General features: G+C 36.9%; 1 protein-coding gene across 1 annotated transcript in view; it reads left to right on the plus strand.

The window, feature by feature from the left end:
* Nucleotides 1-26,682, plus strand: part of DLGAP2 (DLG associated protein 2) — a 476,721-nt gene that overhangs the window by 214,650 nt on the left and 235,389 nt on the right. Inside the window, exon 3 of the mRNA XM_075049241.1 lies at nt 16,235-16,267. Within this exon, the coding sequence (XP_074905342.1) occupies nt 16,235-16,267 (33 nt within the window). The remainder of the gene's footprint in view (nt 1-16,234; nt 16,268-26,682) is intronic.

Genomic DNA, 26,682 nt, shown 5'->3' on the forward strand with positions numbered 1-26,682 from the left:
GTGAGATTCCTTTGATTTTGGCTGAGCCATGGTGACACATAGCGAGATCCTGATCTTTCACTTCCTACTGTTGTATATTTTAAGTTACCCGTCTTTCAAAAAAATAAATGTCTGAGTCATGCTTCCCTCAATTTTCATATACAGTAATGAAGCTGTGTTTCCCACACTTAGACCAAGCTCCTACTGTGAATGAGTATTTCATTTAGCTATACTCTGAGTGTACTCTCTCCAGGGAATTCGTATGAAGTTAGTAGCACTTCCGAAGAGCTTCAATGTTTCAGTAAACATGAACTGAGCATTCATTTGTGGCTATGCATATGTGAACTTCTGCAGATGTTTTGCAATGCCAATGCTTACAGCATTTTAAAAAACCCCACCTTTAAATTCCCATATGTATCTTTTCTTCTTTCTCTGGATCTATTGAAATTTTTTTTTCCCCCAGCTTCTCAGTGTTTCTGTATACCATTTTGGTGTAATTATTTTAAGCCTTGCACCTTGATTCTGTGGTGCTTGTTACCTCCTGGTACTTGTTACCTTACTTGATGAAAAATATGTTCTTTTTGTGAGTTGGTCTCTTCGGTCCTAGATTCTTGTTACCAAGCTCTTTCTCACAAAGTCCATTCTTATCCTTTGTTCCTGTCTGTATATTTGGGGATCTTTTGCTAGATTCTACTTAGGAAAATCTCTTTCTTTCACAATAGACTCTCTTATTTCCAAATCAGCTGAACGGGATTTTGGAGCTATTACAGTAAGGAGACCTACCATGCAAACTATATAGAACAGTTTCTTTCCCCTGTGAAAAAATGTTTCATATAAGTATAACCGTTGTAGGTTCTTAGTTTGAGCAGTGTGACGAAAATGTTGTGGCAAGGACATGAAGTCATAGGGAACACAGGTTTACTGCAACATTTGATCTTGTGCATCAGCAATAATAATATTATTTTCAAAGGCCTTTTTAAAAAGCAGAATTTGGGCTTCTAGTTAGCTGGACAAGCAAGCTGAAAAGCTGCTTAAAAAACACCTGGATTTCCTCAGGGCTACCAGTTCTTTTGTATTCCTAATTATTGTTTCAACAGCAAGATGCCATTGATCTCAATTTTTCTGCCTAATAAAAGAAGTTTCAGCTGAATGGTAATTGTAAGCATCGCATTCAATGCCTGCAACATGAGGTGATGCTAATTTGGGGATTTGCCTGAAGCTTTGTTTGAGAGATTATTTCTTCTCCCCTCTCAAATGTAATTTAACTTTTTCACATGTATACTTGTCTTTTCCAATTTTCTTAATTTATTTATGCTGCAACTTATGATTGCATTAGCATGATCAGAATATGTATATAGTGATCTTTCTTAATAGACAGAAAATAAGGTAAAGAGGAGGGAACAGATATTCTTAAATTTCCTTTATTTTTGCTGTATGGGCATGTAAGGATCTCCTAATCTGGGCCAATTTCAAAGCAGACACATTTCAGAAAATGTTTAAGAGTATTTTGTTCCACTGAAATCAGTGTTAATATTTATCTGTTTGCTTTTGTAGGTTTTGCATCCCGTGTAATTATGTGAAAGCATGTAATTTCACATCTAGAAATTTATTTTATTGTTGTGAAAATCATTTAACTGATTATTTATTTCAATGCTATGGGACCAAATGGAACTAAAATTACAACCCTAGAGAAAATCTTGTTTGCCTTCAGAACATGGAAAGATAAAAAATATGTGTAGAAATGTTTTATGAATATTCTCAAAGTATTCAGATTACTCCAGGTAGTTCAGATGTTAAATGAATTTTTGTTGGATTATTACTGACATCATAAACCTAGGCTAGACAATTTCTACCATAAAACTTCATGTAAGCTAAAGCATTTCTAAGTCTAATGGATAGATTCATGTTATTAATAGTACATCATACTATTAGTTCCTGAAGACTGTATGGTTATTAAAAGGACCTGAAATATTAATGAAGAATTATCCATATTGGGAAACTTGTTTATGTTTAGACCCCATCTTAGCCAGTGTTGTGCTTTGCTGTTTTTCATCCATATCTGACGTGCCATAGTTTTCAAAGTCAAACAGAACTTGTCTAATTGCATGATCCAATAACTGAAATATTTTAAATAAGAAAACTTGGATAAATAGTGCTGAAAAATAGTTATGGTAAATCATGTTATTCTTTTTTAAGGATGAAGTATTAAATCTGACAGGCAGCTAATTTCACACCTGTGTATGTCTGTTTTCTGTTGATTAGTAATTCAGTGGTGTTTCTGTGATTAAGATGATTTAGCATTATAAACTAGTCATGTATGACATTTATTTATGAGTAAATTGTGTATAATTATTTATCATTTACTGTTGAAAGCTGGATCATAACTTTTTCACTACTTGTCTCTTCCAATATTATCAATATTATCTCCTTGTTAATAATGATCTTCTTAGTTTCAAATTTTCAGGAATTTACCCCTTAGTTACATCTTGTAAATAATTTTATGAAGGTCAGTAAAATTGTGGAAATCACATGATATGCATGTTTATAATCTCTAAATTCATGCCCAGTCCTTCAGATAACCTCAGTTAAGTGACTGTTTAGGGGTCAGTCAGCAGAGTTTAGTATGGTTATCTAAAAGAAAAGGCTGCATTAACAACAGACTTCTGGTGATTGAAACAAATTTTCTCCCATTTAAATATTCAGGCAGAAAAACAAACTGAGGGTGGCAGTTTCTTGGCATAGACTTTAAATGCTGAATCATAAAGAGAAACTGCTCAATTAATCTGTGATTTTTCTTTTTTTTTGTGTGTGTGTGTGTATGTAAACTTGCTTCCAGTATCTTGTTAGGAAGTAGAGAAAAGTTCTTATTATGTTAAGATTGAAAGAGACAGTTACAGTAGAAATTTTATTTAATGGATTTGGAAGAAAAAAGAAGGTAGTTCTGAAGAATAGAAAGAAACTGATTTTTCTTTAAACTCAATTGACTAATCTGAGAAATTACAGGCACTTAATATGGACTAGTGTCTGTTCTGGACTCCTGCTTTTTTACTGTCTTGAAAGTGATGTGTAATTATACAACTTCATCTTATGTTTGACACAACAAAACGTTTAATTTCCAAAAGGCAATAACATTCAGATGGGGCTATTAACAGTATTCTGCCCTTAGGCTAGACTGGTCAATGAAAGTTTGCTCCAATGATGATAATGCCAATGATTTGTACTTAATTAACTGAGTATATTATACATTAATTTAATCTTGAGATTTTTATGAGGGTTTTAATACATTAATAACAACGTCTAAAATACTTGCAAGGCTTGTGCTGAGATTCTAATTTCAGTGATGTGTAAGAATCAGACAAAATCAGCCCATATGAGTTTTGGGTCTTTGCACTTTAGGTTCCCTGAAGTTTCTAAGCAACACATAGATCCGTGATACTTAGCAGTTAGAACTATGGCATAGTGCGTGTTAACAATTTTATTTTGACCTTAGATCTCCTTTCAATGATTGTGCTCTGAACATAGACTCCTAATACTGCAGATCTGTACTTCCTTGCAGCTAACTATTAAAGAAATCACCAGACCATTACAAAAGTATAAAGGAAGCGAAGGTCAAATCAGTAACAGAGAATACTAGCTTGCTGCAGTAATCTAAAAGGTGAGGTTGGCTGAAAGAGGTACACGTTGCTGTGTACGTGATGTACTGAAGAAAGAAAAGCGACTTGTACAGTTGAAAAGAAATAGTAAATTTAAAGCTGTTTCAACTTTGCTTTTGGCTATTTAGGGTTGAATTTATGAGTGTTTCTGCAAAAGGATCAGAATATTTTTTAGTCATTGAATTCTGTATCTCAATTTTAGCTTCATGAAATTTCTAGACTCTCAACTCTTTTTTTTTAATTGCAGTTTTACATCTTTTTGTTAAAGGATGTATCTACAGTTCTGATTAATGTTCGTTTAGGTGCAACTGGAATTTTGGATTGGTTTTGTTTATGAATGTTGATAAGGAATGTTTGCTATGGGAAAATTTCATGCATAAAAAGTTTCCAGATGTGCCCAATTTTGCACCTTGTTCCAGCATGGGGGCTTTGTACAGATGTGGATGTTAGCTTCACCAGAACAAGTTAGGAGCTTGGAGTTGAAGTTAATAGTTGTTTTACAGAAAATGGCAAACTTTTTTTTTTTTCTATTTAATTCACTGGAAAGTTTATATTACCCCCAATAAATCTTTATTTTCAATTGTGAAAGCTAAAATTAAGTACTCTTGTTATTTTAAGCTTAGGTCTGAGTCTTGCAATGGGTTCTTTGTGCCTTTGTAATGGTAATGATAGAGGTCACATTTGTATATCCAGTGAGATCAAAGTGTTTGAAGTCATCAACACAGCAGACTTTTTTTTTTTTTTCCTGGCAATGTTCAAGATGGAAAGGGAAGCATATTTTTTTGTCAGTTCACTTTTAAATTTTTCCAGATTAAGTTTAGTAACACTTTCTCATTCGGCAGCAAATGCTATAGAGCAGGTACTTGTTTCATTTTTTTAAGTCAAGTTCAAAGTTTCACACTAAATTTGTGTTTCTTGTGTATTTGCTCACTCCCACCTGAAGACAGCATTTCTGATGGAGAGTGGAAACCACATGGAAGCTCTTCTCTTGAGATATATAGATATATTTAGAAATGTCATTAGATCTCAAAAGTCGTTAGACTGGTCAAGACAGAAATCCTTACAGAGGATAGGTCAGTGGTCTTGTAAACAAGCCTTGTTCCCCCCCAGCCTGTATTGAAGAAGGAATCCATAGCGGATTCCTTCTCAGAACAGTAGAAAAGGCTTATACAACAGATCAGTCCTTGAGCTATGGCCTCTAGCTGTTAGGAGACATTGCCTGGCAAGTCAGAGTTTGTTGCTGTGACCTCCTGGAGTAGTTACTTAGCATGTGAGGTCACTACATATTTAGGAGTGCACCAGTTCAAAGTTTTAGTTGTGTATCACAGTTCTTTTGTGTTTAAGTGGCCTTTTATTAGGATCTCAGGAGTGTATCCACAGCAGTGAAGGCTGGCTGCACACTGGGCTGTATCAGCACAGCTAGTAGGTTAAAGGGTGTGATTATTCCCCTCTTTTTGGCACTTCAGATGCTGCAATTGGAGTAGTGCCCAGTTCTAGCCCCTGCCCCACCCCAGTGTAAGAAAGACATAGACAAATTGGAGCATTTCCAGAGGATGGTCACCAAGATAGGTAGGGTACTGGAGCATATGATGCACAAGGAGACACTGAAGAGACCTGGGTTTGTTCAGCCTGAAGAAGAGAAAGCTAAAAGGAGAACAGAGCTAATTGCTGTCCTCAGCCACTTAATGGGTCATTACAGCCAGATGGAGCCAGACTCTTAATGGACATGCACAGCAAAAGGACGAGAGGGAATAGATAGATGTTGCAGCAAGGGAAATTTCAATTAGACACAAGGAAAAAACTCTTCGTGGTGAGGGCGGTCAAACACTGGAACAGTTGCCCAGAGTGACTGTTGATTCTCCTTCCTGGTGGATTTTCAAAACTTGAGTGGGCAAGGCCCCAAGAAACCTAATGTTACTTCCAAGTTGGCAGTGCTCTGAATTGAGGTATAAATTCTAATGACTTCCAGAGGTCTCTTCCAACCTGTACTGTTCTAAGTTGATATACATTACTGCCTTTACGTGAAGGACATCATTCCACAGTCTTGTGCAGATGTGGATACATCCTGGACTTGATCTCTTACCTCTTCCAATGGTTACATCATTTTTTTGTACACCCTTCGTATTTCAAATTACCTCCTTACATCTGTTTGTCAAATCCCCACTCCATTTAAACGCTTTTGAAATCTGATTCCTATATGAGAGAAAAGGAGAAAGGAGTGAAAAAAAATCAATTTAACCTTCAGAGTACCAGAGTATCAGAGTACGTGATCTACCCTGTAACTGTGCTGTCCCATTCTGTATATTTTGCTATCTATCTATTTGGTTCTTCATTATATCATGCTCAACTTGGATTTGTACCATTTTTACTTGTTCTTATGAGGCTCTGAGATTATTGGTGGAATCTCTTGAAATGAACAAAGTGAAAGAAGAGAGAGGAAAATAAGACAGAAAGTAGAGGAATGGTGATAGATAGCCTGGCTAGTTTTGCATTAGTATGCTGTTGAGATTTGACCCTGAGTCTGCTGAGCTCCAATGACACTTACATTGGCTTCAGAAGGTTTTTGGAGCAAGCCTCTGGTGCAGACTGTCTTCAGTTTTGTATTTCACAGCACTCTCATGGGTCCCCACTCTCACAATTTTTTATCACCATCCTTTCTCTCCTTGGTGTTTTTCATAAAGATGCAACAATGTGATTAGGGGGCGGTGAGTTTCCTTCCCTTGGCTGTGAGGAATATGACTCACTTTAACCTTCAAAAGTCAAATACTAGAAAATGAGTGTAAAAATGAGGAGCAAAACATGTAGATTTTCTCTTTATAAACACATCTTCTGGTCTTTTTTGGACGCATGCAGGATATGTGGACTCTCTACTTTGATACTGTGCATTTCAAATGTGTATCAGAAGTGTGCTAAAGCACATCCATTTTATTACTGTGTTTATGACCGCTCCTCTGGAAAGAAAGTATTTGTGTTCAGATCACCAAGAGAAACATTAGCTTTTTTTTTTTTTTTTCCTTTCTTGAGTGGTTTATATTTTGCTTTTTATTGCTTCAGTTATTTTTGTTTTCCTATGAAAATATTTGATTGTCTGGTCTCATAATTCTTTTCTGAAACCTCTTTTGGCTTGGTTAATGCACGTGTAATGTGTAAACTCCATATGGAGAAGGACCTGATGTGCAAGTACTGTGAATAGATTCTGGCATTGCTTTGAGCATAAACCTTATATTTTTATCTGGGGAATATAATGGGCTCTTAGTGGTTGCTCTATGCATTTGGTTGGATGTCAGTTCATTTGCTCAAAAAGATACAAAGTTTTCTGCCAGGTTGGTTGGTTTTCTTCTGCTTTAGGGTCATTCTATTTTAATAATGGCTATTCTGTATTCTATTTTTATTTAAAGTTCTTTCAGTACCTGCCCTTCTCAGGGCTACTCATTCCCCTTCCTCTGTCTTTCCCAATATAGCCCAACTGCTAGCCTCTCACAGGCAGCTGTTTTTTCTATTGTATTTTTCCTCTTCCCCAAAACTCCAGTAGATATTTGTTTTTCCTAACCACAAGACCTGATCCTGGGCAGTAAAAGGCCCTTTGTTATGAATACCCCAGTTAAAAGGAAAGATTCAAGAAAGCTGAAATTGCAAACGCAAGGGAATCTCATCTTGAGAGTGGTCAATACTGTAAGTGATCAGCAGTGAGAGGCAGGCAGGCAGGAAAGTAGGCTCTTATACTCAGCGAGAAGTGCTTGTAGAAATAGTGTCAGAGGGATGAAATACATTTATTGGCTATATCCACAACAGTTCTAAACAATTGTTGTTATTACATTTTTCAGTACGTTCTGCATGGTGAACTGACTGCTGATAGTTATTTTTATGTGTAAATACTATTCTTCAGAAGAACAAAAAAGGTTTCAAGATAGACAGATGTGTGTGTATATGTGTGTGTGTATATATATACACATGTGTCACAACCCATGCTGGACAGACCAGGGAGGGGTCATGGTGAGTTCAGAATTCCGTCGGGCTAAATTAAGAGAAAGCAATACCAAACGATCAATCAAACGTTTTATTTATAGCAGAAGCTGCCTGAACTTGGGAGGTGGTAACAGTAGGCGGCGGGGTCTCCCACAACAGGAACTGGCATGAAACTACCTCAGTAACCCATAACCACATATACATCAATTCAGGGAAGACAATAAGGTGAGCCCTCCCGTTGGGTCAGGAGGTTCAGAGCAGACCCCCCTGCTTTCTAGGCTCCTTCTCAGAGAGGAGCCCAGGGGCAGCTGGATCCACTTTTAGTCCCAGACTTGGTCAGCGGTTTTGTGTCTAAAGGGGTGAGGTGTGGGGAGTATGGAAAAAGAGAGACAGAGAAAAGAGAAAGATTTCACTGGTCCTGGGTCCAGCATTGGTCCCATCAGCCAAGGGGTCCTGTCAGCCCAGGGGTCCAATTCCAGTGGGCGCGCACACATGGAGCTTCAGTTTGTGCCCTTTTGTCATCCTTGCCTCTCCTTCGGGTGGGCACTCAAACTCATTAGACTAATTAGGTGTCATGCACACGGTTTGTGCTTTCAGACCCTTCGGAAAATGGGTTGGTGGGCTTGGGGGTCGTTTGGGGAGTCGCTTCTCCCTCCCTGCAGGCTTGACCCTGGTTTGATCTGTGGCCATCCCTGGGGAGCTGCCCCACTCAGCGCATCAGAACCGGGAACTGTGCGTCCCCCGGCCCAGCCACCGCACCCTGTGGCTGACCGGCTCCTCACCTGTGGTTTGTAGTTATGCAGGTTTGTGTTATGCAGAATTTGCCCTGCCACAATGTTTGAGACATTAAGTCTTTCAGTCCCTCCCATGTGGTGTTGCTAAGAAGCCTTGCAAGCAAGTTCTGTTCCTCCCTTCAACCACAAAAGCCAGGCCCCAGTCTCTGTCCGTCATGACGGGGGTTTGAGGAATTAACTCCGTCCAGTCTCACAACACATAAATGTGTGTGTACGTGTACATGTATAATTGCATGCTTTTCTTTTAATTGCATAACTTGAAATTATTTTTGTTTATTTCTTTTATGACTGTTCATGGAAATGGGCCCAAACAATATCTGCGTCCAGATATAGTTGCTTTCTCTTCTTGTACTATTTGTCAGCACTCAAAGTACTGTAAGAAATACAGTGTTTTGGTGGAGTGTCATTTTGATTATTTTTGCCACTTCATAGTTTCAAACAAAAAGTTGTAAGAAGCACCTGGAGTGCTTTGTGGATTTCACTTGGTTTACATGGATTACATGAATAGGGCTCTTACTGCAAAGGCAGACCAACAAAGTGTCCTTGACTTGTTTCATTCTCATGATGGTGACTGCTCCAGTTACCTCTAGTCAAATTCCTCTCTATAAGGATGAGGTGAGACCTCATTTGAGTCAAGAAAATAGAGCTGCCCAAAATTAGGCCAATGGCATTCTGAGAAATATGAAAAGGATGTAAGAGTGTAAATATTCTGCTCTACCTGGTAGTCAGAGAGTTCAGGTCGTGTACTGTATTCAGGGTGGGGGACTTGTAACTTTAAGATATGGCTAAGTTGGAAAGACTCCAGGGGAGAACAGCAAAGATGAGATGAGTATTAGCAACTACATCTGTGAGGAAAAATTGAAGGCTTAGAATAGAAAAAAACAGGAGCTGAAGGAAACAATGAGTATCTGAACTGGATACTATTATTTTTTCCTAAGTGCATTAAAAATTTTATTCTCCATCTGCATAGCTGAAAGCAATGCAGTTTTGGGCCATGTAGGAAAAAATCTCTCCAACTGCAAAGATAGTTTAGCAACAGAGATAATATACCTAAAGACGGTTGTATTCCCTGTCATCAGAGGTTTTAGAGAACACTTTAGAAAAATTTCTGTAGGTAAAGCTCAAATGTGCTTTGCAGAAGAAAAGGCTAGTTGGATTTTGTAGGTGTCTCTCAAAGCCTTACCTACATGGATGACTGAACACTGAGCAGGAGATCTCCACAGGATTTGCTCTAGCATCGGTGTGGAACAAAGAGGATGACTGTGAATGGGAGAATCTTGGTGGACATAATAAAATCTTGCAGTTTATCCTATAGGTCTGTCATATTGCTATTTCAGGTGATGGTATTGTGCAGCGGTGAGATATCAACAGGAGGAAAAAGCTACAGAAAAAGACAAAAAGTGTAGGATTAAAACTAGACATGAATAGAGAGACTGGAAAATGTAGTTCATTATAGAGTCAGCTTTTATTGCCACTATTATAGCCATGTTTAGATACAAATGTTGGATTAAAATCCTGAGAATGGTTAGAAGTCTCACAGTTTAGCCTTAAATTATACCTTGCTTTTCAGCTGCACTAAATCTCGATAAAATGCATGGCTACTCTATGTCTGTCTAAGTGTCACAGAGTTCCATTTCACTGACATCAGTAAAATGATGTAAAGAGACATTGATGAAATAGTATCAGAAACAGTTGCATTTCTTGCCATTAGAACCAAAATCTAAAGCACTGTCTGCTAAATTTCCTCACTGGAACTTGATCTATTTTTTCATTGCTTTTAAAATTATTATTATTGTTCCACATAAATGAAAGGGGAGGAAAAAAAAGCAAACTGAGAATTGTTTTTTGTGAGGCCATCCATATTTCTCTGTGAAACAAAAATAATTTCCAGTTTTCCTCTGATGCATTGAATTCGGGATTCAAATAGGCAGTGATATTCAGTAATTATGTAACGGGTATCTTTTTTTGGTCACTTGGTAAGTTGATTTAGACAATAGTGTGAAAAAAAAGATAAATATAAGCAATAGAGAACATATATGTTTAAAATTTAAAATAATATAGAGAAGGGTGGCAGCAGGGAGGAGCTGCAAAGGGTCTCTGGCAGTATCAGATGAAAAGAGAGACAGAAAGGTCTGTTACACATGCCTGTAACAGACTGAAAGGCCTGTTACACAAATGAAGTGGGGATACAAAACTGGATGTGTGGTATTATTCAAAGGGTAGTCAGAAGGGCTGACCACATCCATTTTCTGAATGCAGTGCTGAGCTGACAAATTATCCCCAGCACTGCTCCTCAACTTTTGCATATTATTTCTTGTCACACTGTCACTTCCATGTATCTCAGCCAAACTCATCCAGGTTGGACTCCATAATATGGATAACCCCTTGCTGAGAGCATAGTGTACCTTAACGTATAATTAATTATTAAATACCATCCAGTATTTTCTTTAAACTGATTTAAAATACTATGTGTTGACTTAGTCTTATTACATATATAGCTTGCATGGGTATTTTGAATTGTAATTTCTTCATAACACCTATTCTGTATCTTTCATCCAGCCCATATATTGTTTTCTTTATTGTAGCTCTTTATAGTAGAGTTTATTGTACAAAGCAAGGAAAGGTGAACATGTTTAGGAGAATAATTTATCTTCACTTTAATTTAAAAATGAAAGTTGAACTCAGCTTTTTGGAGAAAGAATGTTGGCATTTACATGTCTGGGTTTATTATTTTTAGTTTTACTTATCATTTAGGTCAGACAAGAAAAACTATCAAAATAAAATAAATTTCTTATTATTTGGGGGGAGAAAAGAGCTTGTGTCTTCATGATAAATTTCATTCTTCAAAAGGTCTTTCTTATGACCTGTTTTGTCAGCAAGTTCTTGTATCTGGGAAGATTATTTCTGTTGGCTAGACAATTTCAAAATGATAGAGTGAGATTAATAATATAAATACAGTTTTTCCTTGTTCTATTGATTTATTGGGTCCCAAATCTCTGAACTCTCGCACATCTTAGTCATTTTACTTTTGAGAGCAATGACAAAGAAGTTACTCACATGTATGAGTGTTTGCAAGAACGAGCTTCTATGTTAAGTGCAGCTGATTAGCAACATATTAAAAAGAAAGAATATCTCCTGTGAAAGTAGCATTATAATACGTTAGATGAATCAGATATGTAGAGGCATAATCCATTACTAGGAATTGTGAGAAGGACAGGCTTAAAAAATATTTTGTCTGAAATGTGTAACGTCCCTGCTCTTATTCCATCACAACGCGCAGTAGCTTAAGCACTTTCACTTTAGACGTCATTTCATCCAGCGTGGGCATACAAAAGTTATTTGTCTGAGGCTGAGATTTCACGATTCCCTTAAGCTGATCGATGGGCTGGCCAGTCCTGAAAAGAGCAGTCTTGGTCTACCTGTGTTTGGCCACGCATTCCTTCTTGCCTTGTGCCATGCATTAGGACTGTTATAATAGGCAGGAGACTTGGATCAGGGAACTGATCTTACTAAGACTTGATTTTATTAATTTATTTTTTTCTGAAGGAACATGAATACCAAGTTGCACATGGGTCGACAGACAGTGTTCTCATTGGAAATAGGCAAACTGCGTACTGGGCTATGCCAGGATGAGTATGATCAGCAAATTAGGGAGGTTATTATTTCCCTCTGGTGCTGGTGATGCTACACCTGGAATACTGTGTTCAGTGGTTGGGGGTCCCTGCTTCCAGAAGCATAGGGAGAAATTGGAGGGAGTCTAGCAGAGGGCCCTCTGGTCACAGTAGCTGAAGGAGCTGGGCTTATTTAGCCTGTTAAGGTGGAGATCCATAGCAGACTACAGCTATTTGAGGAAGAGTTACAGACAGGATGGAGCCAAAGTCTTTTTGGCAATGCTGGCTGCTATAACAATGAAGAATGGCCACAAAATGCAGACTGAGAGATTCAAATAGGACCCAACAAAGGTAATGTAGCACTGGAGCAGGCTGCCCACTGAGGCTGTGGAATCTCCATCCTTGGTGGCTTTCAGGACTTGACTATCAAAGCTCCAGCTGAGTTGAACTTGTTTTGGCGACAGCCCTGCTCTCAGTGAGAGGCTGAACTAGGTGTCCTCCAGAGGTGGCTTATGATGAACATTTCTCTTTGCTATGAATGTTATTGTGAAGATGTACCCTAAGACCTCTTACAACACAAAAAAAGGAACGGGTACTTACAAAAAGCGATGTATTGATTTATCTCATGCTAACATACGTTTCTAAGGCAGGTTGGGTGGCTGTTTCTTTCCACTAATTGGTAAATCTTTTAGGACTAGTTTAGATTTGGAATATTAATGCTGAGACACCCAACCTTAGGTGAGGTGCATCTCAGCATAAACAATGTCATTTCACCTGATGGATTGGTAACTTTTTATACTGTTGTCATGTCCTTCGTTGCTCTCATCTGACCCCAGAACTGAAATTTAAATTAGAAAATTTCCAAATTAGTACAGGTGTTTAGTATTGAGCTATCTTCCAGAAAGATCTTTTCTATCAAGACACAGCAACTTCCTCACAGAGAAAAGAAGTTAAAGTAAGTTTCAAGACATAGTTTCTTTACAGGATTTTAAGATTTCTGTATTTCTGTATAATGTAAACCTACAAACATTTGAGTGCAATGTGTATGTTTTATATGATTTTTAGTCTTAGAAACTTAGGACATGCAATCTCTCAACAATAACCATAGAATGTAGGGATCTAAACAGACTTAAGTATTCCTCTCTCTTTCTCTCTCACACACACATAGAGGCTCTGTGGAAAACAGTGCTCCGTACAACCTCTCTGTCATGTTGTTCACGTGCCTGGTAGAAGTGGCTGTGGTTTTATTTGTCACTCGATCTGGATGTGTCAAGCACAACTAAAAGGGTATCTAGTCCTCCCCCACAGTAGCAAACTACAGCGGGGAAATTCGTAAACAGAGCCTTACTGGTGAATCATTCACATCCACAAAGCCTGCTTCTTACCAGTGTAGAAAGAGAGGTGCAGCTGTCAGTTTGAAATGATTCCCAGCCTCTAGAAGGCATACACTGATGAATTAAAACAAAATCCCCCCCATGAACTCTCCCCAGGCATGCTGAGGTAGGGGAAGAAACACCTGGCTTGCCCATAAACATGGGACCTTAAACAAACACCTGACAGAAGTCCGAAAAAGCAGTGGTCTGGCAGGGATAGTGCTGACACCTAGTTAGCTTTTGGACAACTTTCTAGCACCGTTCATAGCCACAAGCCTTATTTTGCGGTTAGACTATCTACCCTGCTGCAGGTTTGCAATATTGGCACTAATTTATGTTAGTGAGGAAAAGAGGGAAGCTAATAATTTGTACTGTTGAGTGGGGACCTTTGGAAGATGGTGTTTAGAGCTGCAAAAAATGTCAGGCAGACTCTTTGGATTGTAAAAATCCAGAGAAGCAGTTGTTAGGAGGACGTAGAGGATCAGCAAAAAGTCAGAAGTTCAGAAACCAAGTCTCAGCTTGTTCTTCCTTATCAATCACAATAATAAACTGCACACAGACAGGCAGCCCCTCTCAGTAAAACCTCAGAAAGTCTTTGAATTAAGAGTGAAAAAGAGATCTGAGCTGCTTCCTCTGCATCATTTCAGATTGTGGTGTGTTTTTCATCCAGCGGTGATAGAAACAGGCCTGTGTTATCCAAGACTAGGCTTTTCATGCTTTTCACTGGGGGGTTTCTCAAGCTTGCCATTGGGGTGCTGTTCTCAGTTTGTCCAATCTGCTGGGGACACTAGCGAGTCCATCAATGGATGGTTCAACTACATGTTTCATGGTGCTGAACTACCTGAAAATTAATTACTCTCTATCATGCAACTTTATGCTGTTTTAAAAGTTGTAATCCACCTATCAACAGCAGAGTTGCCTAGATAAAGATGATTTTTCTCGTTCCTTTCCCCCATGAATGCTACAGCCTCTGGCAGTAGTCAAAACCCAATTATTAACATTTTTAAAATATATGAAAGATGTAGGTTCAAGTACCGTTGCAACAGTGGGTTACTGTGAGACAGCCTCTTATCTGTATGGAGAAAGTACTTCTAAATAACTGGCAATGTCACAGTGGTGCTATAAAGGTCAATCTACTCAGTGTATGTGTTTCATAGTCTATATTTCTGGCTTTTTTTGCCTTCGAGTCAAGATCACAGCTAAGGTCCAATCTCCTATTTGTCATTCAAGGCCGGAGATAATTTCAGCAAGCTTTTGAATTGGATTTGTATATACCAGGCATGTTAAACTGCTTTTTGTACTGAATTTTATAAAAATGTATACGGGCGTGTGTGCGCCTGCATATACATATATTTGCTTCAGCATACTTGTTGCTATGAGAGATGTAAAGTTGCCATTTAACCCCAACCAGCAACTAAGCACCATGCAGCCGCTCACTCACTCCCTTCCACCCAGTGGGATGGGGGAGAGAATTAGAAGGAAAAACAAATGAAACTCATGGGCTGAGATAAGAACAGCTTAATAGAACAGAAAGGAAGAAACTAATAATGATAATAATAACAACAATAAAATGACAATAATAATAAAAGGATTGGAATATACAAAACAAGTGATGCACAATGCAATTGCTCACCACTCGCCGACTGATGCCCAGTTAGTTCCCAAGCAGCGATCCCCCCCAGGCCAACTCCCCCCAGTTTATATACTGGGCATGACATCACATGGTATGGAATAGCCCTTTGGCCAGTTTGGGTCAGGTGCCCTGGCTGTGTCCTGTGACAACTTCTTGTGCCCCTCCAGCCTTCTTGCTGGCTGGGCATGAGAAGCTGAAAAATCCTTGACTTAGTCTACACCCTACTTAGCAACAACTGAAAACATCAGTGTGTTATCAACATTCTTCTCATACTGAAGCCAAAACGTAACACTATACCAGCTACTAGAAAGAAAATGAACTCTATCCCAGCCGAAACCAGGACATGTAATTTTTTCAGCTGAGTGTTAAAATGGAAATTTCAGAGGTTTGTGATTTAAAATATACTGTGCTGTCTTGTTCTAGTAAGACTTTTTTCAGTATATCAGAATTATCTGCCAAATTGATTACATTCCCTGTGATTTCAGTTGATTCTGGTATTTGCATTGTAAACAATAGCTTTGTTCTACAGCTTGATACTAACACCTGAAGCAGCTCAATCTCAAGGGATACTTTAAAATGCTTCCTCCATGTGTGTATATATTTGTACATTGTGCAAAATAATTTTTAAGACAGCCAACTTCCAAATAGTGGTGTGTGAATAAAATGGTAATTGTACATTTAGAGACCGTCTGTTATGGTGGAGTTTTGTTTCCTTCATTTCTATACTCGAATATTTTGCAGAGTATAACTCCACATTTACATTGACTATTTGACTTAGTCCACTTACCTGGGAGGACTTGGAAGTCTTTATGAGAAACGGATATAATAATTCTGTCACTATTACTGTTTGCTACCTCTGAAAATAAAATATTAGGAGGCTTAAACTTTTTATTGAGTGACTGTTGTCACTGCAGTATTGTACATCTACAAATACAAAAATGTCACGTGAAAGCAAAAAGTCCTGCTACATGAATGCATTCAGCTGGAGTCTATGAAGGTGATAGTTATATAAATGTAACTAGACATTTATATAGTTCTATTTCAAAATTCTTCCTGCAAAAACTCTTTTTTTGAAAGTTATTTTGCAGCTGTTAAAAAATGGGTCCTGAAAATAGAGTTGCATTTTTCATGCTAACTTTGTGTTCTATAAGTTTGGTTATATTTGGATGTAATTATGGCAGATCTTAAAATCAAGAAATTGTAATTTATCTCTTTTTCTTTGCAGAGTCACAGTGTACACTCTGTGGGGAGCCTGAAGGTGAGCGTGTTTTCCTACTAATATTTTTTAAAGCAGCTAGAGGTGAACATTTGACTCAAATTATACACATATACAATAGATCAGAAATGGTATTTGAATGATGAGAACCAATGAAAGACATTCTTCCCTATGTTAGATACCAAAAATGAATTGAATTAAGCTGAGTAAAGCACAGTACATGCTCCAGGCAGGAAATATCTTAAAGGACAAATTTTCCTTTAGAGCAAAAATTGAAATATTTACTTCTTATTCTTTTGTGTGTTTGTCAAGCTAATTTGGGGTAAGAAAGAGTGTGAAGAGACATTTAAGGACATCACTTTGAGGATGGGAAACAAAGAGATTGAACCTAAAAGGGAAAACAGAAAATGTTTTTATATTTGATATTACATTTACAGAGAACTGTGAAAGGCTAACACTTTTTAGCAGGTGAAGTGAATAAATATTGCTTCTGAAATAAGGATAATTAAGCGATAACTGTTATGGAGTGCAAATACATGCCCACATGAAGGTGTCTGTGGTTTGTTTAGTTTGGGTTTTTTCCAAGTGACTAATTAAATGGCAAGGTGAGACCCACAATTTACCTAAGTGAACATTGAAGCAATGAGATTATGATTTTTAAAGTAGGCCATTATTGAGGAAAATCTCTCTAATATATTTATTTATTAAAATTGATGCTGTTATAAAGAAAATGTCAAAAAGCTGACCTTAGTTTCAAATCAACCATCTGGAGTCTTTCTAAGAAACATAGTTTGAAATAGCAAATGTAAATGCTGGAGCAAAGTATGTTAATTAAAAAAATAAAATTATAGGTTCTAGGCTGTTCCCAAAGACATTCAGCTTTATATCTTGAACAGTTTCTGAAAAACAATTTAAACTTCTATTATTTGATACATTTAGGAGGGAAAAGTTATTAAGAGATGAAGCCTGGAAGTGAAAGGCTTTGAGACCTTGCAACTAATGAAATAACTCAGTAAATTAAACATTAATTATCTGTTTCTTCTTTGTTATCTACTGACACATAATTGTTTTAGAGATTTGTTTTGACTTTGCAATCCTTTAATAAACAGTTAATTCTTGATTTGTTCATTTTCTTTGTCCTTTATTTGATGAATTTATAATAGCATAGATACACGTATGAAAAGGAGAAATAAGACAAGTGTTTGTTTGCTTTTATGAGAGATTGCTTTTATGATAAGGTTGTCCAACTTTAAAGTTATGCATTGGATTAGTTCTGTTTTATTGCATGTCATGCCTGCTTTATAACACTAATTCTCCTTTCTTTTCATTACTGCTCTTTGATACCTGTTCAGCTTTGCAAATTTTAATAAATGTACATGGACTTTGTAAAAAGGGAATTCCAAAAAAGTTCAGTAATAAAAATGTTTGACAGTTCTATGACTAAAACCCCACAATCAAAAGATAATTATATGTATTGCTGTAGGAACAGTCCTCAAGAACATAATGTTCAGTTTTTAGCTGAGTAGAAATGAACTTTCCCGGGAGTGAATGTCTCCTGGATCACCATACTCTCCCCTCAAACACGCTGTTACTGGAATGCTAATTATTAATTCTCTGCTCAATTTTAAAAATATTGACATTAATGTCAGCTTAGATTAGTGACAAGTTTTAGAGTCAAGATTTTTCCTTGCCAAATTGGCACAATTTCTGATCTAACACTGAACATTTACAGAAGTTTTATATGTGATTTTGTGATGAAGATGTAGTTTCTCAATAGATATGACTTAAGCTTTTAGAAGGCCATTCTAAAAGAAACTTCACATCTTTTGTCACGTAAATCAAACCCAAAAACCCAACAACTTAAACCTCAAAAAAAAAAAATCATTTTCCTTTGGAACATTCTATACATTTTGCTATGGTTTCATAGTAATCTAATTGAATTACATAGAAAACTAGGGAAGAACTAAAAAATCAGCTTTTTACAATATGTTAATTGGAATTTCTGACTTTCCTCTGTAGCCTTCTTCAGAAATTTAAGATACACTGTGGCGTGTAGTCTGCATTTTTGATATCTGAGGCAAATTCAAAGAATATCAATTAATGGTAGATACCGTTTTCCTCCAGGTTCCTTTTTTCCTCCTTTTCAGAAAAAAAAAACCACCAAAGTTTGCTAAGCACATTAACATACTTTAGTATATTAAGATGAATTCGCAAAACTGTAGGACAGATATGCCATGGTGTAGGCCTCCTATATCAATTTGCAAAGTGATAAGCAGATACTCATTCATTAAATAGTAGATGTGGAGAAATCTCCCTGACTTGGGAGAGAGGAAGACAAGGCTTCATGTCTTACCACTTCTGAGTTCTTCTGAAGCTATTTTTGCCTTTTATTGAAAAACCTATAGACAGCTAGTGGTGAGTTTCTGAACAACAACATCTACCTTCTATAAGAAAGGTGGCAGAATGGAAGCCTATTTGTTGTCGTTTAACCCCAACCAGCAACTAAGCACCATGCAGCTGCTCACTCACTCCCTTCCACCCAGTGGGATGGGGGAGAGAATTAGAAGGAAAAACAAATGAAACTCATGGGCTGAGATAAGAACAGCTTAATAGAACAGAAAGGAAGAAACTAATAATGATAATAATAACAACAATAAAATGACAATAATAATAAAAGGATTGGAATATACAAAACAAGTGATGCACAATGCAATTGCTCACCACTCGCCGACTGATGCCCAGTTAGTTCCCAAGCAGCGATCCCCCCCAGGCCAACTCCCCCCAGTTTATATACTGGGCATGACATCACATGGTATGGAATAGCCCTTTGGCCAGTTTGGGTCAGGTGCCCTGGCTGTGTCCTGTGACAACTTCTTGTGCCCCTCCAGCCTTCTTGCTGGCTGGGCATGAGAAGCTGAAAAATCCTTGACTTAGTCTACACCCTACTTAGCAACAACTGAAAACATCAGTGTGTTATCAACATTCTTCTCATACTGAAGCCAAAACGTAACACTATACCAGCTACTAGAAAGAAAATGAACTCTATCCCAGCTGAAACCAGGACAGTATTGCAAACCAGAAATTCTGATTGTCAAATTGGTCAACTGCAGTCCTCACTGTTCTTGTGATGGTTCATCCTTTCTTTAACCATCGCTTCCCTTTCAAAACTAGCAGTTTGGTCCTGGATTACCAGTATATCCATGTGTAATAGGTAGTGACTGTGTAAAACAGAGCTCTTCACTGGGGACGCTTTGCAAAGTTTTTACCAGTTAGTGCTGCACTTCAGGAAGCAAGTGGATTTATCTGCATACACGTTGTTGCATAGGTGTGGGACTATGCGGGTGCATGTTTTATAGAGAGAAAAAGTATCAGTTATGGGAGGGAGATATAAATTATCAGATTTCACATTTCAGTGTTTCGCCTGTGGAATTTGTGGATCCATAGATAAATGTGTGTCATGTGTCCTCCTTTGCAGCCCATCTAAAGAGAACGAGTTGGACAATACTGTTTGAGAATCAGTCTTTTGTATAAGCTGCAAAGGCTTATGTATTCTGTTTCAAAAATCATGGGTTTGCACTGTGTTATTGACAAGCACATCAGCTACCATTCCTGTCAGCGTGAGATGTTTGAAGACTAGGAGACCTATTTTATACTGGGAGGAAACTAAAGTTGCAGAAGGCAGATCTAGTGGTCTAATAAATCCCATTAGTGTAGCTACTTTGAGCTGCCCCATCTTCTGGAAATGCAAGAGCAGCAATGACACATTTTCAGACCGATGACAGCAGTTGCTTTTGCAGAAGTGAGCTGCAGTTGACAGATTATGTTGTCATGGTAAACACTGTTGGGTTGTTTTTCTTTTTTTTTTTCTTTTTTTTTTTCCTCTTTAGATTTTAAGTGACGATGGCATGTTACAGACATGTGTCTATCTCAGTTTTTGTGACAGCCAACGTACTCTGTTAGAAAGACTGATGTAGTCATGAGAAGTTTCAGGAACAGTTATCACTGTTAATCCTCAGGCAGATGTTTCTGTTCTTTCTAACTCCTGGTATTTATTCACAGAAGTTTTTGAAAGGCTTATATTAACAAATATAATTTTCTATTTTATCAAAGCAGCAAACAAGTAAGTTTGGTGGCAGCTAAGATTTCAGTAGACCACTCTGTCCTCAAAGCCTATGCAAATGGAAGCTTTTCTTCCAGGCTTTTTTAATATCCTTCACAACTCCAGTAGTGATTTACTGTTTCTGTTCATGACTTTTGCCTCTGTATTTTATGATTGTTCTGTTTCTTTCCTTGTTAAAGATAAATGGGCAGTCCTGTACAATACCAGCACTTTTCAGCTTTTGTGAAAATAGACACCTCTACAAGTTGTTTGACAGCACAAGCTTTATCTGAACACACAATCTGGAAAATGTGGTGTTAAAAAGGAATACCACTGAATGGGGATGTTTCCAGTAAAGTTTGAGAATAATTAATACAAGATCTGGCTCTGTCCAACTTCTCAGTCTATTGCCTGTTTTAACAGAAGAAAATAATGATAAAGATACAACTTCAGGTAGTCCTTTAGCTGCTAGAAGCTATAGATTACTGGATCCAGGTAAAGCATCATTGTACGTTCTGCTAGTGGTTGTTATGGGGGACAGAATACTGGGAACACTGGCCTTTGATCTGACCCTCTGACGATGGTCTTAAGGGCTTGTTGGGTTCTTATCAGTTTGAGATAAACAGTGGCTATGCGTAGAATTTTGTTTGGATATCAATGGGAGAGAAAACCCAGGTTAACTTTGCTGTAGGTGTTAAACATTCTGTCCTGTTACTGTGATGCTGATAGCAATTTCCAATTTATTTGGAAGTATTCCATGATGAAAATAAGCTTCTCTGTGTAGAAGCTCCTGAGGCATTATGAGAGTGGTAGAAATCACTGAGCAATTATGCAAAGACTGTGGAGTAGGTGGTAGGCAGTCCTACCTATTGTTCACTCTGTTATCTGGTACCTCTTGATCTTGCAGTCTACATACAGACTGTAGTATTCATATCTCATTCTACCAGAGGTATTATGTGGCAAATGTCCTTTCAATACCACAGCATTTATTAATCAAGTCTGGCTCACCATGCATTGTAAAAGATACTGATATACACAAAGGCTATGAGTAACAATACTTCTCTACTTTGCTGGGACCTATATTAACTTGAACATCATAGAAAGCAGACTCAAGTTTCATTATGAACAGTTCAGTGAATAACTCTAGTTAGGATGATGGTTAAAAAACCCAAGCAAAATATGAATATTTGTAAGGAATGAGTTGGAGAGTACAATGTGGTACATTAAAACACTAGTTGTGCATACTAGAACTACTCTAGCCTGAAATACTGAGTTGAATCTTTGCTTACCACCAGAAAGGAATATAACAAAGAGTTTAGGAATCTAGAGATATATAGTAAACTTACCAAGATACATAAGGAGCAATCCCACATGAATGAATATTGAGATGGTTTGCTCCATGTCATTTATAGAAAGTACCAATCAAAAAAAAAAAAAAATCTACTGCACTTTCCTAATACTGTAGTAAATGATGCATCCCATTTTCCATGGGATCATGGAAACCATGCATTCCAGTTTCATACTATATCAAGATCAAGTAAACACCCAAAAGTAGAACAAGTATAACTGAGAAAAGCAAATACAGTTGTGGAACTTTCTGCCACAATGTGACTTCTGAGATTGAACTCAAATTCAATTAGCACTGCATATTTCAGTGAACAGTAGGAATGTTGGGACAAATTTGGGATAGAGGGAAGTCCAGTTGTTATCAACATATATTCTTATACAAACAAAAACCCATGTCTTTTAATACATAAAGAAAATACATACCTTAGGGATAGATTATTATAACTTCTTCATCTTTGTTTTTTATTAACTTTTTAGTTACTGTAGTCAGAAACTAAATACCCTACTGGGCTAACCTTTGGCCTTGTGGGAATCCTCATATTCCTTTTGTGAAGGCCTTATGAGTTTCTAAGAGTCAACCTCCAAAGAATGAACAGGAAATATACCCCCTTTGCTATCTCATGTAGGTAACTGGATCTTTTTAGGTATATTCATGCAGTGCGGCAACTGTAGATCCAAAAAATACATGTTGGGGTGCATTAGAACTTACTGCAGTTATCTCAACTTGCGTGGAGGTTTCCAACCAAAGCATACAAGGGCACTCAGGAAGATGGCATACAGAAATGTCTTGCTCTGACATAGAATCATAGAATCATTTAGGTTGGAAAAGACTCTTAAGATCATTGGGTCCAACCATTAAACTAACACTACCAAGTCCACCACTAATGAAACTGTCTTTGCATACACCACAGAACCAGGCCAATACTGTGCTGCATGTCTTGCACATAGTGTAAAACATGTATGAAAAGCCAGTGGTATCAGTGCAGAGAGATTATGATATTCTTCATATTTTTATCCCTTGTGGCCAGTGGAAGCCAGAATCACAGTCTTACAGATTGTCCCAGTTTAGAGGGTGAGCAAAATGAAGTTAGGGATTGTTTAATGATCTTTTGTATGCTTGGAAAGAATGATGAAGTCCGGGGTGAAAGAAAGTTCAAAGAGCAGGAGAAATATTCTTTGCCCCCAAGTAACCATCTTCTCACACCTAGTACTGTAGACCAAAAAAAAATGTTTTCGCAGACCTCTCCTAAGGTCACAGAATTTACTTGTACTGGCAAAGTCTGCCACGTGCTTTCTCTACTTTCGCTATTTTTCTCCTGTATGCACTTTCCTTCAACAGTTTTTCTTAAGAATTTGTCCAGGTAGTTCAGATTCTTCCTCAGCATCTCAGATTTCTTTTGGCCTGTAGTATGCACCTTACAGTTTGAATTAAGTTTGCCCATTATTTTTTGCAAGTAACTGGCACAAGAAGTGATTGGCGGTTGTTAGACTTGCTGGGTTCAAGCTTGTGATGGCAACCTTAGAACAGTGACTTTCTGTTAATTAGTGAGATACATGTTCCATGTAAAAGGATAATTTAGAGGGGACCTATTTCTTAATGTATCTCAAAGTGAACATTGTGGGGGGTTTTTCCTAAACTTGTTCTTTGGTTAAGTTAAACACTTAATAGTTCAAACAGCCAATGCATAGATACTGCATGACTCCAAGTGTCAGAAGATTGGGAATTTTCTGACATTTATATATTATCTCACAAGAAATCCAAGTGTCAGAAGATTGAGATTGTTTTTTACTGTTGATTTACATTATCAAGCTAAGATGCTAACATATTTTGTCTTTCTCTGAGAAGAAATGATCTTGTGCAAAATTTTTAGCAGTTACAAGAGTGCTAGAGTATGTCAGTCATTTACCCACACAGAAGTTTATGTCAATTAAAAATAGAAGGGTTTTTAATATGATTAAAATTTGAGGATGGATTTAATTGATTTTTTTATTGCTTTTTTTTTTTAGTAAAAGAAGTTTTGAATGTTTTGAAATCAAAACAAATGGTACTGTTGAATTGTTTGTATTTGCTCACAAGCTGCGTAAAATATTCAGTAGAATTTGGGAAATACAAGAGAGATATATAAATAATTGACAGTAACAACAAAAACCTTTTACTTTCCTTGAGGGAAAAAAAATGGCTTTTTCAGGTATGTCTAATATTAGAGCAGTGGATTTATTTCAGGTACTACCAGCGTTGGTGCTCTGGTTAATACTACTGTGTTAGGGGTTGTGGGGAAAATAAATCTGTTTTTTTGTTTTGGGGTTATTTTTTGATAAAAGAAAGAATCCGTACAGTAGGTAGTTCAGAAAAATACCTTAAACTTGGCAATATGACTTAATATTGATGATGTGTCATCTGCGTGTTTCTGTCTTTGAATATAAACATTTCCCTTGGTATCTAGTGGAAAACTATTACAGGCATATTAATAACTGTAGAGAATTTTGCTAACCTTCATTTTGCTAATCTTAACATTTAGTAATCCACACTGAAAACTGGCAGTTTTGCCACTGTTAGCAAAGACTTTCAAGAGTCCCATAGTCTTAACTTTTTTTTATATTTATGCTGTATTTACTAGACCAACAGTTACAGGAACAAAAATTGAAGTTGTCTAAGGAAGCAAAGCACATTTCACAACACATAATCCTGACATTTTTAAGGAAACAATAACACATAATAAAATCTACTTTGCCTAATTTTAATATTGCCTTTTTTTCCTAGTAATTATAAACATTTCACAGTTGTTTGTTCAAATTAGAAAGTTTCTTCTGTATACATACCACTGAAACAATTAAACAGATTATTGTTCCTACTATAAACATAATAATAATTCATAATTATTGCCTGAAGTGATTGACATAATGCTGACTTTATTCAGTCATGTATGAAAAATTTTATGTAAATACAGGGTCAAGGTCTTTGATCCTTCTGCTTTGATCCATTTCTATGCCAGCACCTTGGTTTTCAGGAATAGTCGCATTCGTGTGCCTGTGTGAACTTCCTTGCTAACGTTTAAACAGTAGGTTCTGGTAAAATCACTGGTATTATGAAACTTCCTCCTGTTCCGAGTATTGCTAATATACCTTTTTTTTTTTTAACACTTTAGCTACTACTCTCAAAGTGAAGTGATTTGATTTTTTGTCTTCATGGAAACTTTTTCAAGTTGTATAGAAATGTATTGCTGTCATTCTCCATTGTGTAGTCTGTAAATAGTGAACCTTTTTTTACTCTTAGATCAAAAGGAAATATGCAAGTTAGTTGCACTGGATATTTTTGAAAATAAAATAACCTGCAATATTTGGAGATTGTACAAACCTAAATATTTTTAAATCTCTTTCTCACTGAGCTAATATGTCAGGTTTTACTCATTAATTTCTTTGGGATAACAAGTTATAGTATATTCACAATGTGCATTGTTCTTGAAGTGTGCTGGGTTTTATATAAAGTGAAGAGATGAGATGTGTATCATGATTTTTAGCAAAGAGTTACAGTATGTTTTTATTCAAACAATATTGAACAACAAGTTGCTACTGTGTTTTCATGTTGCCTGCATTTAGGCAGACAGCAAAAGTTGTCTCAGTATGCCTGCTAAAGATTTAGTTGCAGAGAAAGCTCTCAGTGTCTAGTTATACTTGAAATATTGAAAGATTGAATTTTGAACTCTTCTAAATTCTATAGTTTAGATTTGTATAGTTTGCAAGGTTATATATGGCATTAGTAAAATGAATACTTTTGTCTATAACAAGGAATAAATTTGCCCATTTTGTTTAGTTGTATTGAAATTAGGAATGGGATATTTAAAGGACTAGGACCTATGTAAGCTAAGTGTGAGATATAGTGAACTCAATTTTGGTACATTGCTTTTACAAAGCATCTTGTGGTAATTTAAGGTAAAAGTCTTAAAATAAAAGAAAAAATTCTCAGGTGTATTTTAAGAAAACATATTATTTTCTTTAAGAAAGTGTTTTCCAGGCCTTCACCTGTCATTTATATTTAGAATAAATTAAATTCATTGTTCAGCTGTTTCTGTTTCTCATATGTACAGGAAACAGCTGTACTCAAAACTACATTGTTGCCCTTGGTTTTTCATTTACTGATTCACTCTCCTGGGCTGTGCAAACTGAAAAAAAAAAAAAAAAAAAGCTGATTTAATTTGGACAAATAGGATGTAATCCCAAATGCAGAAGGTATTATTTATACATTCATTTTACATTGTTGTGATTAAAAAACCAAACAAAACCAAACACAAGGACCATCTCATCTTCCCTGCTCCAATATGAAAAAATAAATGAAAAGCTGATTTGATTGCAGGGAGTGTGGGGAGGGGGCAGTTGGCCTCAAAGGTTATAGTCAGCACACACTTAAGGTTGCATGCAGCACTGGTAATGTGAGTATTTCTTCTGCCAACAGTGAATGAAGTTACGCATGTTATTTAGTCCTATAGCGGTCAGGACTTCAGTGTTTGCTGGAGTAGGGACCAATGTAAGGTCGGTGCAGGCTAGAAGATACTGATATTTTAAATTGACCTTTAAATACAAGTATATGTGTATATATACACACTTCTTTTTTCCATTTTTCTTATTTTGCTGTTTAACATGTTTTTATATTACATGAAATACCCTGGTCTGAGTAGTCGTTCGTGTATGTCAGATTTGTTTACTGTATGTTAATTTCTGCAGTAGCATGTTTCTCATAAAGATGGTATTTTAGAAGTATGTATCAAAAATGAGAACATTTATTTTATACTGTGAACTGTCTGTGCTTTCCCTTAGCTTCTAATTTTCATGCTTTGCAAAGCTTAGGGTTTGTGTATTCATTTAACTGTAATACTCCTTTGTACATATACATAGCAGATCTCTAAGTTGAACAGTAATGTCCCCTGAATATTGCCTGCAGCTTCTAGCTTACTTTGCATTTTAGAAAGATACTTTTGTGCCTTCGTAGTATAAGAAACATGATGGATTTCTACAA

This window comes from Buteo buteo, chromosome 17 (assembly GCF_964188355.1).
Source record: "Buteo buteo chromosome 17, bButBut1.hap1.1, whole genome shotgun sequence".
Taxonomy (NCBI): domain Eukaryota; kingdom Metazoa; phylum Chordata; class Aves; order Accipitriformes; family Accipitridae; genus Buteo; species Buteo buteo.